This window comes from Haematobia irritans, chromosome 4 (assembly GCF_050003625.1).
Source record: "Haematobia irritans isolate KBUSLIRL chromosome 4, ASM5000362v1, whole genome shotgun sequence".
NCBI classification, from domain to species: domain Eukaryota; kingdom Metazoa; phylum Arthropoda; class Insecta; order Diptera; family Muscidae; genus Haematobia; species Haematobia irritans.
Genome location: NC_134400.1, coordinates 5,996,244 through 6,015,471, shown reverse-complemented (window position 1 = coordinate 6,015,471; position 19,228 = coordinate 5,996,244). Strand labels below are relative to the sequence as shown.

Below are 19,228 nucleotides of genomic sequence, written 5' to 3'. Positions count from 1 at the left end.
AAGAATGCGAATGACAGAAGGCTAGAAGGATGGATGGCGTAACGCAGTCACTGACTGGGTGAGATTGTATGACAAAGTAATTTAGTGATGGCGGTGTATGTGGATGAGATAACAACTGGATGAAGGATGGGCTCTGATACACACATTCACATGTGTGTGTGTGTGTTCATGAGTATGACAAATACTTCAAAAAAATGACATATAAGTTATACAAACATATAGTGCCTACCATGTACATACAAAATATGGGTGCACTGAAAAAAATGTTGTCGTAAGTACCAAGAATTGATGTCCTAAGTGACATAGAAGATGTATTTCTCTGGACTAGAAGGACTAGAATGGTTTCGGACAACGTGGGGACCACCTCGAAGTAATGCGAAAGCGGTTGCGAGTAGGTAATCGTACCCCGAGGGAGTCCGGCACACGGATGGAAGCACTGTCAGGTGCATACAGCATTTTCATACCCTCACCCTCAAAAAGCTAAAGCTAAAAATCCAAGGCTTTATTTTAGAGACTTTTTACACAGTAAAAAATATGAAAAACTCAAAATTTGCTTGCTAATATCAAATACGCAAAACTAAATTTTTGAAAATATGGCTTTTTTCTTGGCTTAGAATGAGTGAAACTTAAAGAAAAGACCAAATCTTTGGAAATTGGTATAATTCTTGTTTTCAGTGTACCCTCTTAAAGACATTTCCTTACATTTCACCTTACTCTTGTATTTAAGCTGGTATTACATTTAAATGTATGGGTGTCTGTCATTGCTTTATTTTTATTATATTTTTTTTGTTTGCCTGTAAGAGTGTTTTGTTTGCCAACAGATAAAACTACAACATTTTGCATACATCTACATATCTTACATACACATATAAGACGAATACTTCATATATACTGGTGGGATTGAGTCTTTCATGCATATGTATTTATTTTTCATTATGAAAGTTTGTATCCTCTTCAGTTTTTATTTTCTGTTTTTTTTTTTTTTTGGTTCTCTCAGTGACGTACATGGTTAAGGAATGGCTTAGCACAATTTTTCAAGTGTCTCTTGAAGGCTGTTGCATGCATGTGTATAAATATTCAGGAAATTGTATGTCTGCGTATACGATGGCATCTTAATTTCCATGGGAAAATTGTGGATAAAATAGAAATTTATCGACAAAAAAAAAGTATTTCGAAAAATCAAAATTCTAGACTTCATTAGGAAAAATTTTTCTTTAATATTAGGAACTTGGATAAAGCTAAATTTGCTTTACAGTGAAATATAACAAAATAACTTTCTATTTATTCCCCGAGTCATTTGATAAATCTGCACTAAAAACATGTTGTCGTGAGGCCAAAGATTTCATGTCCTCAAAATACGAATGCGAAATTTGCTTAACATGAAGACACATCACTCTGATATTAATTGTTTTTCCTTGTCCAAAAGCCGACCATCTTTTCAATGAAATCGTTGTGTTCTAACAATGAAGTGATTCGACTTAAAACTGGGTATCTTTACTTGAAAGAAAATTTTATTTGATTAAAGTCAACTTGACTTGAGTAATTTTGAAAAATATTTGAAAATGAATCACTACCAAAACATTTGCGTACACACAAAATCTTTGGAACCGGACATGTTTTGTAACAAAAAATCAAAACTATTTTCTTTTTCATCACAAAATTTTTCTACGAGAGTAAATTTTCCAGAGGTATAGAAATCAAACACAATTGTATAAAAAATGCCGCATTTCAAAATATCACATTACATGAACTTTTTGGGCAAATATTGTGGATGTCTTGTAATATATTAGATTTGAATTAATTCAAGGTATTTTTTGATTTCATAAATTATTATTCTTTGGAACAGTATGTTACTGTAGTATGCAATTCAGGCTAGACCAGATGAAAAGCAGATATTTTGCGATTGGATTAACCCATCTAATTTTTCTTCGTTTCATAAGTGATCTACGTTGAAACAGGCTGATCTGGGTGATAAATCTGATTGCTTACGAAATTTTTTTTTAACATTTGCATACTTTCAGGCGTACCCACTGCAGGCTATATAAAAATCCATAACTTCTTATGTTATGATATAAAAACTTCAAAATTGAGCGAATATTCTGAGATTGGATTAACCCACCATATTTTTATTCATTTCATAGCGATGTTTCTTTGAAACTGGCTGGTCGGTGATATATCTGATTGCTGTCTTAATAAATGTACAAAAATATTTGCCTACTTTCAGGCTTCTCAAAAATATTCCCTGCCGGTTAGACCTAATAAAAAGCGATATCTTCTCATGGCATGATATAAAAACTATCGTACTTTTTATTCAAAATTGAACGAATATTCCGAGATTGGATTAACCCAGCATATTTTTCTTCTTTTCATAAGCGATGTTTCTGTGAAACTGGCTGATCTGGGAAATAAATTTGGTTGCTTACAAAAAAAATAATAAATATTTGCATACTTTCAGGCGTCTCAAAAATACCCATTGCAGTCTAGACCTTATAAAAAAGCCATAACTTCTTATGTCATGATATAAAACAATGTCGTACTTTTTATGCAAAATTGAACGAATTTTATGAGATTGGATTAACCCAGCATATTTTTTTCTTTTTTTCATAAGCGAAGTTTTTTTGAAATTGTCTGATCGGGGGATACATCTGATTGCTGTCTTAATAAATGTAAAAAAAAATATTTACATATTTTCAGGCTTCTCAAAAAATATTCACTGCAGGTTAGACCTTATAAAAAGCGATATCTGCTTATGCTATGATATAAAAAATGCCGTATTTTATTATTCAAAAGTAGGCAAATATTCTGCGATTGGATTAACCCTAGGTATTTTCTTCATTTCATAAATGAAGTTTTTTTGAAGTTTGCTGATCTGGGCAATAAATCTGATTGTTTACTTAAAATTTCTAAAAATATATTTGCATACTTTCAGGCGTCTCAAAAATATCCACTGCAGGCTAGTCCTTATAAAAATCCATAACTTCTTATGGCATGATATACAAATGCCGTACTTTTTATTCAAAAGTAAGCGAATATTCTGGTATAAGATTAACCCGCATATTTTGGAAGTGGTTGCTCTGGGGGTTAAATATGACTACTTACTTAAAAATTTTGAAAATATTTTTACATACTTTCAGGCATCTCAAATATTATCACAACAGGCTAGACCTGAAAGATTTTGGAATATTAGAATGTAAAATATTGCGTTCTTGTATCCGAAAAAAATTCAAACCCATTAACAGACGCTTCTCGAATAGATATTCCTATGAAAATTCCAATATCGCTCCAAAGCCGATACACACTATGGAGATGACACAGACAGAAATAAATTTAAATTTGAACTACACAAATTATCTGACAGCCTTAAGCATAAATTTAACAATGGATGTGGAAGATAAATCTGATTGCTTACTTATAAATTTAAAAAAAAAATGCATACTTTCAGGGATATCAAATATATTTGTTGTAGGTTAGACCTGATAAAAAACAATGTAATCTTATGACATAATATAAAAATGTCATATTTACAAAAATGAGCCAATTTTCTTTGAAGCTGATGAAGAAATATCGGGAGGCCAAAACAAATTTTAACTGGGACAACCGAAATTAGCTCACAACCGTAAGCATACATTTAACAATGGATCTGGTGTATAAATCTGACTGCTTACTTAAAAAAAGGCCTGATAAGAAACGATATCTTCTTATGGTGTACTATAAAAAATGTCGTATTTATCATACAACAAGTATATACAGCAGTAAGTTCGGCCGGGCCGAATCTTAAATACCCACCACCATGAACCAAATATTAGGGTTTCCTTTGAAATTTCAGGCGGGCTTGAGGACACTTCCGGAAGATAAATTTAAAGATTTCACCTATGAAGATTATATCAGATTCTAGATTTACAAGAACCATTTTTGTTTGAGTTTTAGAGGAATTATTAACATCTCTTGTAAGTGTGCAAGAAAATTATAAAATAACGTCTTGATTTGAAATCTTAAATCTGTAGATTTTCACCCGAGAAGTAAAATTTTCAAATTTTACATTGAGTTTCAAGCAATTTTCATGATCAGTTGGCCTTCTACACCCTCAAGAAGTGAAGTCGGTCTATATGGAGGCATTACCAAATGGACCGATAAAAACTTAATCCGACACACGTTTTTGTGAGCCTCAAATACCAGAATATTTAGAATTTCAGGCAAATCAGATAAAAACTACGGTTTCTAGAAAGCCTAGGAGTTAAATCTGGAAATCGTTCTTATGGGGGCTATACTAAAATATGGACCGATACTCACCGTTTTCGGCACACCTCTTTATGGCTCGAAATACCTCTAGATTTCCAATTTCAGGCAAATTGGATAAAAACTTTGGATTCTAGAAGCCCAAGAAGTAAAATCGGGAAATCGGTCTATATGGGGGCTATACCAAAATATAGACCGATACTCTTCATTTTCGGCACACCTATTTATGGTCCTAAAATACATCTAGATTTCCAATTTCAGGCAAATTGGATAAAAACTACGGTTTCTATAAGCCCAAGACCCCAAATCGGGAGGTCGGTTTATATGGGCACCATACCAAAACATGGACCGATGCTCACCATTTTTGGCACACCTCTTTACGGTTCTAAAGTACCTCTTGATTTCCAAATTCAGATAAATTGGATAAAAACTGCGGTTTCTATAACCCCAAGAAATAAAATCGGGGGATCGGTCTATATGGGGGCTATACCAAAATATGGACCGATACTCACAATTTTTGGCACACGTATTTCTGGTCCTACAATACCTCTAGATTTCAAATTTCAGGTAAATTGAATAAAAACTGCGGTTTCTATAAGCCCAAGAAGTAAAATCGGGAGATCGGTCTATATGGGGGCTATACCAAAACATGGACCGATACTCACCATTTTTGGCACACCTCTTTATGGTCATAAAATACCTCTAGATTTCAAATTTCAGGCAAATTGGATAAAAACTACGATTTCTATAAGCCCAAGAAGTAAAATCGGGAGATCGGTCTATATGGGGGCTATACCAAAAAATGGATCGATACTCACAATTTTTGCCACACGTATTTGTGGTCCTACAATACCTCTAGATTTCCAATTTCAGATAAATTGAATAAAAACTGCGGTTTCTATAAGCCCAAAAAATAAAATCGGGAGATCGGTCTATATGGGGGCTATACCAAAACATGGACCGATAATCACCATTTTTGGCACACCTCTTTATGGTCATAAAATACCTCTAGATTTCAAATTTCAGGCAAATTGGATAAAAACTGCAGTTTCTATAAGCCCAAGAAGTAAAATCGGGAGATCGGTCTATATGGGGGCTATACCAAAATATGGATCGATACTCACAATTTTTGGCACACGTATTTGTGGTCCTACAATACCTCTAGATTTCCAATTTCAGGCAAATTGGATAAAAACTACGATTTCTATAAGCCCAAGACCCCAAATCGGGAGGTCGGTTTATATGGGGGCTATATCAAAACCTGGACCGATATAGCCCATCTTCGAACTTGACCTGCCTGCAGACAAAAGACGAGTTTGTGCAAAATTTCAGCACGATTGCTTCATTATTGAAGACTGTAGCGTGATTACAACAGACAGACAGACAGACAGACAGACAGACAGACGGACAGACGGACATCGTTATATCGTCTTAGAATTTCTCCCTAATCAAGAATATATATACTTTATATAGTCGGAAATCGATATTTCGATGTGTTACAAACGGAATGACAAACTTATTATACCCCCGTCACCATTCTATGGTGGTGGGTATAAAAATGAACAAATTTTGCTTGAACCTGGCTGATCTGAATGATAAATGTGTTGGCTTTCTGAAAAAAAATATTTGCATACTTTAAGGCATCTCAACAATATGCAAACATTTTTTTCTGATTCAATCACGAAATTAATTGATCCACAAAAGCTATATTGATTCAGGAAGTGATTCTGAGCCTTAAATTAATTTTTTTGGCAGATCAAAGTTTTTATATCCTGACCACTATGTGGTTTAGGGTATAAAAATAAAAATCTTCAATCACGAAATTAATTGATCCAAATAATTTTAATTGAAATGTCTTCAATCACAGAAATGATGGTATCAATTAAAAAATTAATTGAAAGTCAATTAAAAAATGACTTGACCCAATTAAAAATTTAATTGAAATTTAATTAAATTTGAAATTATTAAATTTAATTTTTGTGATTGATTTTTGTTTCAATTAAAAAAATTTGTTGAGTCAATTAAATTTTTAATTGAATATTTTTTAAAACTCAATTAATTGGAATTTAATTGGAAATTTTTTCGTGAAGTTTTGTTTGTGTGCACTGTTGTCTGGACTTGATGAAAAGCGAAATCTTCTTTTTGTGTTATTGTCATCATCATACACACAAAAAAAATTTTTTTCTGATTCAATCATGAAATTAATTGATCCAATTAATTTTAATTGAAATGTCTTCAATAACAGAAATGATGGTATCAATTAAAAAATTAATTGACAGCCAATAAAAAAGTTAATTGATCCAACTAAAAAAATAATTGATACTATTAGCTTGTGTGATTGATTATTGATTCAATTAAAAAATTTGTTGAATCAATTAAATTTTTAATTGAATATTTTTTAAAACTCAATTAAGATTTTAATTGGAAAAATGTTCGTGAATTTTTTTTTCTGTGTACGACATATCGCTCCTTAACCCTTAAATGCACAAGATCACCGATTCCTACGAAAAATATATATAATATGCAAAATGGTAAAAACACGATCATCTGCATACCACATTTGTCAAAAACAGAATGTTGTAGATGTTTTTTTTTTTTTTTAATAGTGATTGTATTTTAAAAAATACAGCGAGCATTGAGCTATGATTTTATTTACAAATAAACAATTTTATTCTAGTAGAGAATAGAAATATTTTTACACTACACATTTTTTTACGAACATTACTTTCAAATCTGGTAATTATTATTTATCTTCAAATTTGTAGTTTTTTTGTTTGTTTAATTTTTGGTCAAAATTTAACTTTTTTATTATTTAGAAGTACTAAAAATTTTACAAAAAAATATTTTTTGATATAGCGTTATGATGTTTTAAATGCAATAAACTTGATTTCATAGAATTCGGTCAATATTTAAGACGTAAAAATTATTGTTTTGCATCAAATGGTTCTTAAACGATTAAATTTTCATGTTTCGAAAATATCCCTAAAAATAAACACACACATACAAATAGACTTTACAAAAATCATAAAATATTTAAAATTTTTATAAAATTAACGCTTCAGTATAATTTTCTTACTTTTGTCTTGTGGTTATTTTGTATTTACGAAGCGATATATTTCTTTGGATCCATCTATGATTAACCCTTGCCTCATATACCCACATCGTTTTATGAAATACGTTAAGTTTTACTTCCTGTAGAATTTAAGTTAAATGGAAACAAATCTTAATGTACGTAACAAAATTTTTATTCCATCTTCTATTAGTAAGGAAGTATGCAGCAGTGGCAGCAGTAGTTGAAGGACTTATACATGTAGAACTAAGAAATTCCGGGGAGGGTGATCACAAGGATGACAAGGAACCCTAAATGAATCTCATACATATGGTATTTATGTACACATACATACGCATGTATGATGATGACTTTAGTTTACAATCTTTTATAATTAAGACTAAAGAATCCTTAAGAGTATTTCCTATTCGTCTCTTCTACCCATGCAACCTATTTTCATGTAACTATTTGACAGATGAATGTTCTATAACTAGACGAGAGAAAAGACAGCACGATGAATGGAATGGTACACAGAAAGTCTGAGAGATAAACGTATATGTGTCAAATATTTTATTATCGCTTGATGTTCCGGAGAATAAAGACAACATAGCACACTAAAGATTTCCCACAGCAATTGTCTCATAGTTTTGAGGGAGTAAATCAACGGAAAACCACATTTTTGTATAGTATGGAGATGGATGAGTTTTTGTCATGGACATAGTGATGGAAATGAAATAAAAATTCAAATTGTTCAATTTTAATATCAATTAAATAATTTAATTAAATAAAATATCAAATTTAATTAAATTAACATATTACAATTGATGAAAATGGCATATCGGTCTGATCTCGGACTACTCTTCGTACACAAATTTCCTTACTCGAGGTAGGAAAAATATTTCACGAATCGTAAACCCTATTTTCTCCATTTCCTTACACACAAAAAATTTAATTTTCTTAAGAATTTTTGAAAATTTTGTCAATTTGCGGTATGAAAGGATGTGGTTCAGTTCTTGGCGGCGGTACTGATGATGCTGGCAATGATGATAATGACTATGGTGATGGTTTCATATGTCTCTCTGATGACTGCTGTCTTATGCGATTGCTGGGTATTTTTCTGTTTCAGCAACTTGCAATGTGCCACATCTTGTGGCAATTTCAATTACTGTGCATATGACTGCCGCAGGTCTTTGACAGAAACATACATAGATGTTGCCGGTAACCAAAAAAATAAATGAAAAGAAAAAAACACCAGCAACAGCACCAAAATGCAGATGGAGAAATGCTTGTTAACATTGTTCACACAAACTACAAGAGACTACACACACACACACAAACACTCGTATAGTGAATCAGGGAAAAGTCTATCAACAGATATTTTTTAGCTTTCGACTTCTTTTGGGAATGAATTTTCTTTATTTTTAAAATTCTATGTTGTTTTTCTAACTTCCTGTTCAAAGACTGGTTAGGAAAAATGAAAGAAGCAGTCAGATGGTAAAAATGAATTTTGTTTTCGTATAAAAAAAATGTTTAATTAAGTTTGAAGACAAAGAATCTCCGAAGACAGAAAGAATTTTTAGATGAAAACGTATTTTTCCTTTTACCTTAAATTTAGTCTTAAAGAAAATGGAAATTTTTCAAAAATAAAAAAAAAAACTCAGCTATTTGCTACACCAGGCACTGATTCATTTTGTCATAGCATAGAACTATGGTAGCCATGGTTATCTAAAGTTATCTGTATCCATGGTGTAATTTATTGTTTTAATTTGGACTCCATATGCATTTGCTCAATTATGCACTTGAATTGCACTAACTTGCCTAAATGGTATTGTATACCTTCCCGGATCTATATGATACTGAAACCACCTCCTCACCTCCTGTTGTCTATCATACCTTGCCAATGTAGTGGCAATGCCATGCTCACGTCAATATTTGTTAGTGTTGGGATTTTCATACATATTTGGAATTTGGAATTGGAATTGGAATTGAGTGTTTATTTTTGAACTATGCTATATTTGCTATAAATTAGAAATGGTCATACTTGAGCATATATGAGACATATCTAATTTGAATTATGCGGAAAAATGTTGCATAGTTTGGGGGGGTATTAATATACATCCTCCACTATTGCCACTAAATTAAAATGACAAATACATAAAAACTGAAGTTGTTATTAATATAAACTCCAAAATTTTATTTTTTCAAAAATATTAAACGAGCAAAAAAAGCGTCGCCAAAAAAAGGAATAAAGATTTGTTTTTTATACCCACCATGGAGGTGACGGAGGTATAATAAGTTTGTTATTCCGTTTGTAACACATCGAAATATCGATTTCCGACTATATAAAGTATATATATTCTTGATCAGGGAGAAATTCTAAGACGATATAACGATGTCCGTCCGTCGGTCCGTCTGTCTGTCTGTCTGTTGTAATCACACTACAGTCTTCAATAATGAAGCAATCTTGCTGAAATTTTTCACAAACTCGTCTTTTGTCTGCATGCAGGTCAAGTTCGAAGATGGGCTATATCGGTCCATGTTTTGGTATGGTCCCCATATAAAACGACCTCCCGATTTGGGGTCTTGGGCTTATAGAAATCGTAGTTTTTATCCAATTTGCCTGAAATTTTAAACCTAGAGGTATTTTATGACCATAAAGAGGTGTGCCAAAAATGGTGAGTATCGGTCCATGTTTTGGCATAACCCCCATATAGACCGATCTCCCGATTTTACTTCTTGGCCTTATAGAAACCGCAGTTTTTATTCAATTTACCTGAAATTGGAAATCTAGAGGTAAAGGATGATACGGTCAAAATTTGGTCAAGGGAAAACGCGTGTAAATAGGTGAAATCGTTTATTTAAAAATTCAAATTAAATTTCTTTTTCAAGTTCAAGTAGTATAAAATTCAGGAAAAATATTCAGTTAGGCTTTCGCTTTTCCAAATCCGAATTGCTGGGCCTCACGCTTGACACCTGCCATCAGATTTTGTACAGCCACCTTGTCTACCTTCTTCGCCGCAGAAAGCCAGTTTGCCTTGAACTGCTGCTTGTCCTTAGCAGTTTTTTTGGTCTTCTTTAGGTTCCGCTTGACAATAGCCCAGTATTTCTCAATTGGGCGGAGCTCTGGCGTGTTGGGAGGGTTCTTGTCCTTGGGAACCACCTGCACGTTGTTGGCGGCGTACCACTCCATGGCCTTTTTACCGTAATGGCAAGATGCCAAATCCGGCCAAAACTATACGGAACAACCGTGTTTCTTCAGGAAAGGCAGCAGACGTTTATTCAAACACTCTCTCACGTAAATTTCTTGGTTGACAGTCCCGGAAGCTATGAAAATGCTGCTTTTCAAGCCACAGGTACAGATGGCTTGCCAAACCAGATATTTCTTTGCGAACTTTGACAGTTTTATGTGCTTGAAAATATCTGCTACCCTTCCCCTTCCTTTTGCCGTATAAAACTGCTTGTAGTCGGCTTTGACGTAGGTTTCGTCGTCCATTACCACGCAGTCAAACTTCGTCAGCATCGTCATGTACAGCCTCCGGGATCGCGCTTTGGCCGTCGTGTTTTGTATATCATCGCGATTTGGAGTCACTACCTTCTTGTAAGTCGATAGTCCGTCTCGTTTTTGGTCGTCTCAGCGGCTTCCGGTTTTCGATTTCCCCCCGATCCAGACTTCCTGGCTGTCGACAAACGTTCCCCAAACACTTTAATTACATTTGTAACGGTTGATTTGACAACTTTTAGCGATTTTGCCAGCTTTGCGTGCGAGCAGCTCGGATTTTCGCGATGCGCGAGCAAAATTTTGATATACTGCTCTTCTTACTTGGACGGCATTTTGACAACTGAAGAGTGAATTCCAAAATCAAAATAGGAGCAACATTCTACACACACACACCTTCAAAATGAGGGGTGTTCAGGTTTTTAAATGCAAAATTGAAAGAAATACGTCAAGTTTATATTGACCAAATTTTGACCGTATCACCCTTTAGGACGGATGTCCTTCATTTTAGCAGCCGTTGCACTGAATTTGCATCACTTCTTAAGGTGTGATCCGAATTCAGTGTTTTGGATTTGAGTTAAAAATTTTTTTTTTGATATTTTTCAAAATAAATAATTTTTATATATTTTTTTTTAATTTTTAGTGCATTATAACGTTTTTCTGAAACATTTGATCACAAGTAACATATTTTAAAAAATTCGTAATTTTTCTAGATTGGATTTTGCATTTCTTCGACAAAATTTTTAAAATTTGTACCATTTTATTAATGTTTAATTTGATTTTAAATCATTTGAAAAAAAAACTAGTTAAAATTATCCATTAAAATATGAAAAAAACGAGTTATAAAAAAGTGCATTTAAATAACTTTCTGTGTAGTAAAAAAAGAACATATATGAGAGGACATTTTTGGAAGTGCTTTTAAAGTTGCGCCTTTAGAACAATTTTAATTTTTTTTTTTGCTGAGAATCTGTGAATTCCAAAAAAAAAAAACAAATATGGAAACCGCTTTTTGAAGTAAGTGGCTAATAAAAGAAATCTTAGCATACAAGGAAAAAAACAAAATTTGAAAAATTACATTTTTCTTCAACATCCCTCAAAGTATGCAGCAGATTAAAAATTGGAAGTTCTTCTAAAGGCACAACTTTAAAAGCACTTCCAAAAATGTTCTCCCAAAGATATTTTTTATTTTAACTGCACAGGAAGTTCATTTCAGTCAATTTTTTGTAACTCGCTTTTTTCATATTTTTAATGGGAAGTTTTTTTTTTTTTTTTGTTTCAAATTGTTAAAAACAGATTAAGAATTAATAAAATGATACAAATTATTTAAATTTTGACGAATAAAAGATAAATACATTCTAAAAAACTTGCGAGTATATTTGATGTCAACAATGCATTAAAAATCATGAAAAATTTTATTATTTGTCAACATTTCACATAACTTCTTAAGTCACATCCAAAACACTGAATTCGGATCACATCTAAAGAAATGATGCAAATTCAGTGCAACGGCTGTTGAAATGGTGGACATCCGTCCTATGACAAGCCCATGTTAAATTCATCGCTTCTGCGTCAATTTTGCACCACTTCTGGATCCGAAAACAACATTTGCATTACTTTTTTGGCGACACTTTTTTTGCTGGGTCATTTAATATTTTAGAAGTTATATGTATTTTAGGAGGTAAGGGATATAAGTCAACCCCAGGCCCGGTACAGGACTAGTCTCTGGTGTGTATAGATCTATCCCACTTCTGGTCGAAACGTATGTAAGGGATCCGTCTCTATAAAATGGGATTTTGGGAGATCGTGGACTTATTCTAAAGGACATGTCCTAGGAAAATTTAGTAGGGCACCCCAGTTTCGACCAAACACCAAAAAGTTTTTCAGCTGTTAATTATCCCCTCTCAGTAATGCTGGTGACATTTCTAAATATTTCAAAGCTTCTCTAAGTGTTCTCACTGCAATGTGGAACGCCGCACAGTGGTTCCAAGTCGTGTTTTTTTTTGGAAATAATTCTGCAACATTTGAACGGATAAAGATATCACCATATTTTTTTCGTGTGATAGCTGAGGTGTTTTCCTCTAAATTTACATGTTTGTGGTCCCTAGTGGGTCCACGGGCTGGCCAGTAGGCGTTGAAAATTGGTCGCATCTATCTTATACGGTTTTTGAGAAACTCCAAAAAAAAACTTTGAACTTGTTTCTTGTAAAATTCAGTTTTTAGATTTAGCGTACTTTGGATAATTTTTCTCAATTTCTCTTGGGGTTTAATTTAAATTATTAAAAATGTCTGTTTTAAAAGAAGCTCAAAAATGTTCAAGTCGATTTTTGTAAAATGTTCAAAATCTGACTTTTCCAAATTTCGAAAAATCAAAATGTAAGCATATTAAAATTTTGAGAAATTCAAAAACTAGAAAAGTCTACATTTAAAATTTGTAAAATAAACAAAAGATCGAAAAGTGGACTTTTCGATTGTGATTTCAATCCTTATTCCCAAGAAAATATCCAAAAAAAAAAAAAAATATTATGAGGCTTAGCAGTTTAGCACTATATTCCTTATTTTTAATAAAAATAGATATCTTATATTTTCTAATATATCCCTAAAAGTATGCCACATTTTGCCGTAAACGCTTGTAAAATTAATATATAACATATTATATATGACTGTTAACCCCCCAAATAGAATATTATGAGGATAAGATTTCTACCTTGATATTCACTTATCTTGTGAATACTTAATACATTTTTGTTTTCAAAAAGAATTAGAGAATTTTCCCAAACACCCCCCCAAAGTATGCAACATTTCCAAACCAAGAAAACGTAACTATGATTCCTACATATTAACATATAAACAATATATATAAATTCTCTTTACTCCCAATTGATATGAAGGTAACCATAACAAGAGATCCTTATGTTAGGTGATGTATTTGCATTCATTTCGAAAAACAGTATGGCTTCATTCAAGCCCTAAATAATGAGTGTACTTTGAAAATTTTCAAATTTACCATTGTGTAGTTTTAAAATCTGGTTACCCGAGTTGGCCACACAATTGAAAAATATTAGTATCGGAAATATAATAATAATAATTTACACCTCTTTTACGGCCTTTAATTAAAAACGTAGTAAACTCCTGCCGTTTTAATTAAAATCCAAAAATATCCCATATTTTCTACTTACCACACAACACTTTTTAAAGTTGCTGGATTTGCCACATAATCACAATAGAGTAGCACACTATCGCCTGTGTTAACAGTGGCATTGAGAGGATTGACAGTGATTACAGGAGGATCTAAAAGTGCGAGATTTAAAATTATAAAATAATTGGAATTAATATAGGTATATACAGTGAAACCTCTGAAAGGCGGACACCCACGGTCGCTTAAAGTTTGTTCACATTTAGGAGGTGTCCAGCTTTGAGAGGTTCATTTTAATCTGTTAATATAGCAAACGTGCCCAGACAACTGTCCAGGTTTTCAGACTGTTCAAGTGTGAGAGGTTTCACACTAATTTGAGAGAGTGTGAGAGGTTTCACACTAATTTAAAAACATTTTGTGAAATTTATTTTAGACATTATATTAAAGATTTCATATTAAAATTAAGGAGTTTTAGATTTTATATTAAAGTTAAGAATATCAAAAGCTACAGAATTCTTAGCAATGTCCCAAGCTTTAATGATATAGAGCTAAATTTCCTTTTTGGGTATATGGTCAATACAATGATTGAATATATGACACTTGGTATACAAGATGGGATTGCTAACGATACGCTATGGGAATTTCGTCCCGATAATCTTAATCTATATCTTATCAATTTTTTATTCCAACAATACTTACAGAAAACTTCTAAGCCCAATAGAGCTGTGAAGGGTTTTTCGCCATTCATTTTGACCACAATATTTTCAGCTTCACAACGGAATTCTTTGTCATTTTCAAAACGTGTGGCATTAAACAGAAGTTCCGATTGTGTATAAAAAGTGCCATCGGGTTGTTCAATCTGTAAATCGAAAATTTTCAAAAATATGGTTATTTGTAAAGTTTGTTATTTAAATACAGAGAATAAAAAAATGCAAAAAAGAAATAATCTCGTTTGAGAGTTTAAATTATCTAAAATTTTTTTTTACATATTGAAAATTAAGAGCTTTATTTTGATTTTTTTCTCTTAGTTTAGACAGAAAAATTTAAGAACTCTACCTTTAAAGTTTTGTTTTATGACCTAACATAGGGTTCATATTCTGTGAACTTACCGCTTTAGTACGAATTTCCGTTAAATCATTATCTGCAGGATCAATGGTATTCGTTGAGTTGTACCAAGTCAAATTTACTGGAGGACGGGCACCATAGACCTATTTTTGAAACAAAATGAGAAAAAAAACATAATTGAATAATAATCTAAAAAGTTTAAATCAATATTGAAAAAAAAAATGAATAAATTAAGGAATAAAGATTTAATGAACACCCAGAGAAGGAATATGATCACCTCAAACATGTTTTAAGAGCAAAATGTTATTTTTGGGTGGTGAACATGTAACATGGTTTTCGCGACCATCTTATTTTCTCGGAAATCATGTATCTGATTTCGGCAAGCAGGTTATATTTGACGAGAAAATAATATTTCAGTAACAAACATGTTACATGGTCACCATACAAAAATAACATTTTGCTCTTGAAACATGTTTGAGGTGATCATATTCCTTCTCTGCGTGAAAATACTGATGACTTCACCAAATCGTTTCCATAATATAAGGGAAAAATTACTATACTGCCATCATTTAAGGGACTTGATTGAATACCTTCTCTATAATCATGAATATTTACCATCACAGTATGTTATTGTTTGCTCTCAATTAATATCACGCCTTAAAATTCCGTTTTTTCCCCCAAAAAAATCCATTTCATAAAATTCTTTCGCAAATTCCTTTGTTAGCCAAAATAACCATCTCAACAATCCATGGTCAATATGTATATTTGAATAGACAGTAATTATTCAACTCCTTTAGTCCTCCCTTAGAAAAATGTCCTTGCTTTCTAGCACAAATATGACATTAGCAACGATTCCTTTTACAAAATCACAAAATAATTGGCACTTAATTATTGTCAATTACATGTTAGCACGTACGATGACCAAATCATTGTCAACGCCAACTTGGACATTATCCTATCAACTCCAACCAACCATACCATAGAGGTGCTCCTTACCTATGATGTCATTATGGTTAGATGTGAATGGCGTTAAATGGAAGACAGTAACATGGTAGGAAATACAGTCATTTGATTATTTAAACGTGGTAAGGAAGTAGTGAATACTCAAACTTGGACGGAAACGTGAGTTATAGACTTTTGCATAAAAAATCAAAGAGTTCTCAAAGTGCAAGGATATATGGGTTATAGTAATTATACACAGAGAAGAGAACCAAATATTTATTTATTATGATTAAGTCCTACGAAAATTTTGATAAATTTTCTAGAAAGTCAAATCGGGGTATGGGAAATGCTTAGAACTTGATATGTTTTTGAGAATATTGATAAATTGATAATCCAAAAATCACGGCAAAATAGCTGCTCTATAGTTAATTTTCTCACAATTTTATTTCTATAGAAAATTTTCTCAAAACTTTATTTCTGTAGAAAAATTTTGTCAACATTTTATTTCTATAGAAAATGTTGTCATCATTTTACTTCTTTTTTTTCTCAAAATTTTATTTCTATAGAAAATTTTCTCAAAATTTTATTTCTATAGAAAATTTTCTCAAAATTTTATTTCCATAGATAATTTTCTAAAAATGTTACTTCTATAGAAAATTTTCTCAAACTTTTATTTCCATAGAAAATTTTCTCAAAATTTTATTTCTGTAAAAAGTCTCCAAAATTTTATTTCTGTAGAATATTTTTTAAAAAATTTATTTCTATAGAAAATTTTCTCAAAATTTTATTTCTATGGAAAATTTTCTCAAAATTTTATTTCCTTAGATAATTTTGTTAAAATTTTATTTCTATAGAAAATTTTCTCAAAATTTTATTTCTGTAGAAAACTTTTTCAAAACTTTATTTCTATAGAATATTTTCTCAAAATTTTTTTTCATAAAAGGCGATCTCTAAATTTTATTTCTATAGAAAATTTTCTCAAAATTTTATTTCCATAAAAAATTTTCTCAAAATTTTATTTCAATAGAAAATTTTCTCAAAATTTTATTTCTATAGAAAATTTTGTCAATATTTTATTTCTATAGAAAATTTTCTAAAAATGTTATTTCCATAGAAAATTTTCCCAAAATTTTATTTCCATAGCAAATCTTCTCAGAATTTTATTTCCACAGAATATATTTTTTATTTCTATAAAAAAATCTCAAAATTTTATTTCCATAGAAAATTTTCTCAATATTTTATTTCTATAGAAAATTTTGTCAAAATTTTATTTCTATAGAAAATTTTTTCAAAATTTTATTTCTATAGAAAATTTTCTCAAAATTTTATTTCTATAGAACATTTTGTCAAAATTTTATTTCTATAGAAAATTTTGTCAAAATTTTTTTGCTATAGAAAATTTTGTCAAAATTTTATTTCTATAGAAAATTTTGTCAAAATTTTGTTTCTATTAAAAATTTTGTCTAAATTTTATTTCTACAGAAAATTTTGTGAAAATTTTATTTTCATAGAAAATATTGTCAAAATTTTATTTCTACAGATAGTTTTCTCAAAATTTTATTTCAATAGAAAATTTTCTCAAAATTTTATTTCTATAGAAAATTTTGTCAAATTTATATTTCTATAGAAAATTTTGTCACATTTTTATTTCTATAGATAATTTTGTTAAAATTTTATTCCTATAGAAAATTTTGTCAACATTTTATTTCTATAGAAAATTTAGTCCAAATTTTATTTCTATAGAAAATTTTGTCAAAATTTTATTTCTATAGAAAATGTTGTCAACATTTTATTTCTATAGAAAATTTTGTCAAAATTTTATTTCTATAGAGAATGTTGTCAATATTTTGAGTCTATAGAAAATGTTGTCAACATTTTATTTCTACAGATTTTTTTTTTCAAAATTTTATTTCTATAGACCATTTTCTCAAAATTTTATTTCCAAAGAAAATTTTCTCAAAATTTTATTTCTATACAAAATTTTCTCTAAATTTTATTTCTATAGAAAATTTTCTCAAAATTTTATTTCTATAGAACATTTTCTCAAAATTTTATTTCTACAGAAAATTTTCTCAAAATTTTATTTCCATAGATAATTTTGTCAAAATTTTATTTCTATAGAAAATTTTTTCAAAATTTTATTTCTATAGAAAATTTTGTCAAAATTTTATTTCCATAGACAATTTTCTCAAAATTTTATTTCCATAGACAATTTTCTCAAAATTTTATTTCCATAGAAAATTTTCTCAACATTTTATTTCTATAAAAATTTTCCTCAACATATTATTTCCATTGGTAATTTTGTAAAAATTTTATTTCTATAGAAAATTTTGTCAAAATTTTATTTCTATAAAAAATTTTGTCAAAATTTTATTTCTATAGAAAATTTTCTCAAAATTTTATTTCCATAGAAAATTTTCTCAAAAATTTATTTCCACAGAATATTTTTTTATTACAAAAAAAAATTCTCAAAATTTTATTCTATGGAAAATTTTTTGAAAATTTTATTTCTATAGAAATTTTGCTCAAAATTTTATTTCTATAGAAAATTTTCTCAAAATTTTATTTCCATAGAATATTTTCTCTAAATTTTATTTCCATAGAAAATTTTCTCAAAATTTTATTTTATGGAAAATTTTCTCAAAATTTTATTTCTATAGAAAATTTCCTCAAAATTTTATTTCCATAGAAAATTTTCTCAAAATTTTACTTCTTTAGAAATTTTTTTCAAAATTTTGTTTCCATAGATAATTTTGTCAAAATTTTATTTCCATAGAAAATTTTCTCAACATTTTATTTCCATAGAAAATTTTATCTCTATAAAAAAAATTCTCAAAATTTTATTTCCATAGAAAATTTTCTCAAAATTTTGTTTCTGTAGAAAATTTTCTCAAAATTTTATTTCCATAGACAATTTTCTCAACATTTTATTTCTATAAAAAAATTTTCTCAATATGTTATTTCTATAGAAAATTTTCTCAACATTTTTTTTTATAGATTTTTTGTTTTGAAAAGTTTTTTACTTCTATGGAAAATTTTTGGGAAATATAAATCTTCAGATTTATGAAGTTTCTTCTTCTTTTGTTCCCATTGTTCCCATGAAAATTCGTTATAAGGAAGATCGCTTGTGTTATAAAATTTTGCCAGTGTATTAGTTCAATGGGTCATTAAGAAAGTTTCGTCATACTTACACTGCAGGTGAGGACAACTTTACTGCCTTGGACTGTGTATTTTTCCACTCCATTTATGTGTATGTTTGTAGGTCGCACTTTAATTGTTGGAAAATTAGAAAAAAAACGGAGGAAAA

At 30.3% G+C, this 19,228-nt stretch overlaps 1 protein-coding gene across 11 annotated transcripts in view; it reads right to left on the bottom strand.

Annotated features, from left to right (window-relative positions):
- The window catches only part of nrm (neuromusculin), an 837,985-nt gene that overhangs the window by 88,026 nt on the left and 730,731 nt on the right, over positions 1-19,228 (bottom strand). For all 11 annotated transcript variants that reach the window (XR_012722287.1, XM_075308260.1, XM_075308254.1 and 8 more), the window contains 4 exons: positions 19,113-19,189; positions 15,024-15,122; positions 14,614-14,773; positions 13,958-14,069 (listed from right to left, as the gene is read on the bottom strand). Coding sequence is in view for 10 of the 11 variants with exons in the window: in XM_075308260.1 (XP_075164375.1) it covers positions 13,958-14,069; positions 14,614-14,773; positions 15,024-15,122; positions 19,113-19,189 (448 nt within the window). In the remaining variant the exon portion in view is untranslated. The remainder of the gene's footprint in view (positions 1-13,957; positions 14,070-14,613; positions 14,774-15,023; positions 15,123-19,112; positions 19,190-19,228) is intronic.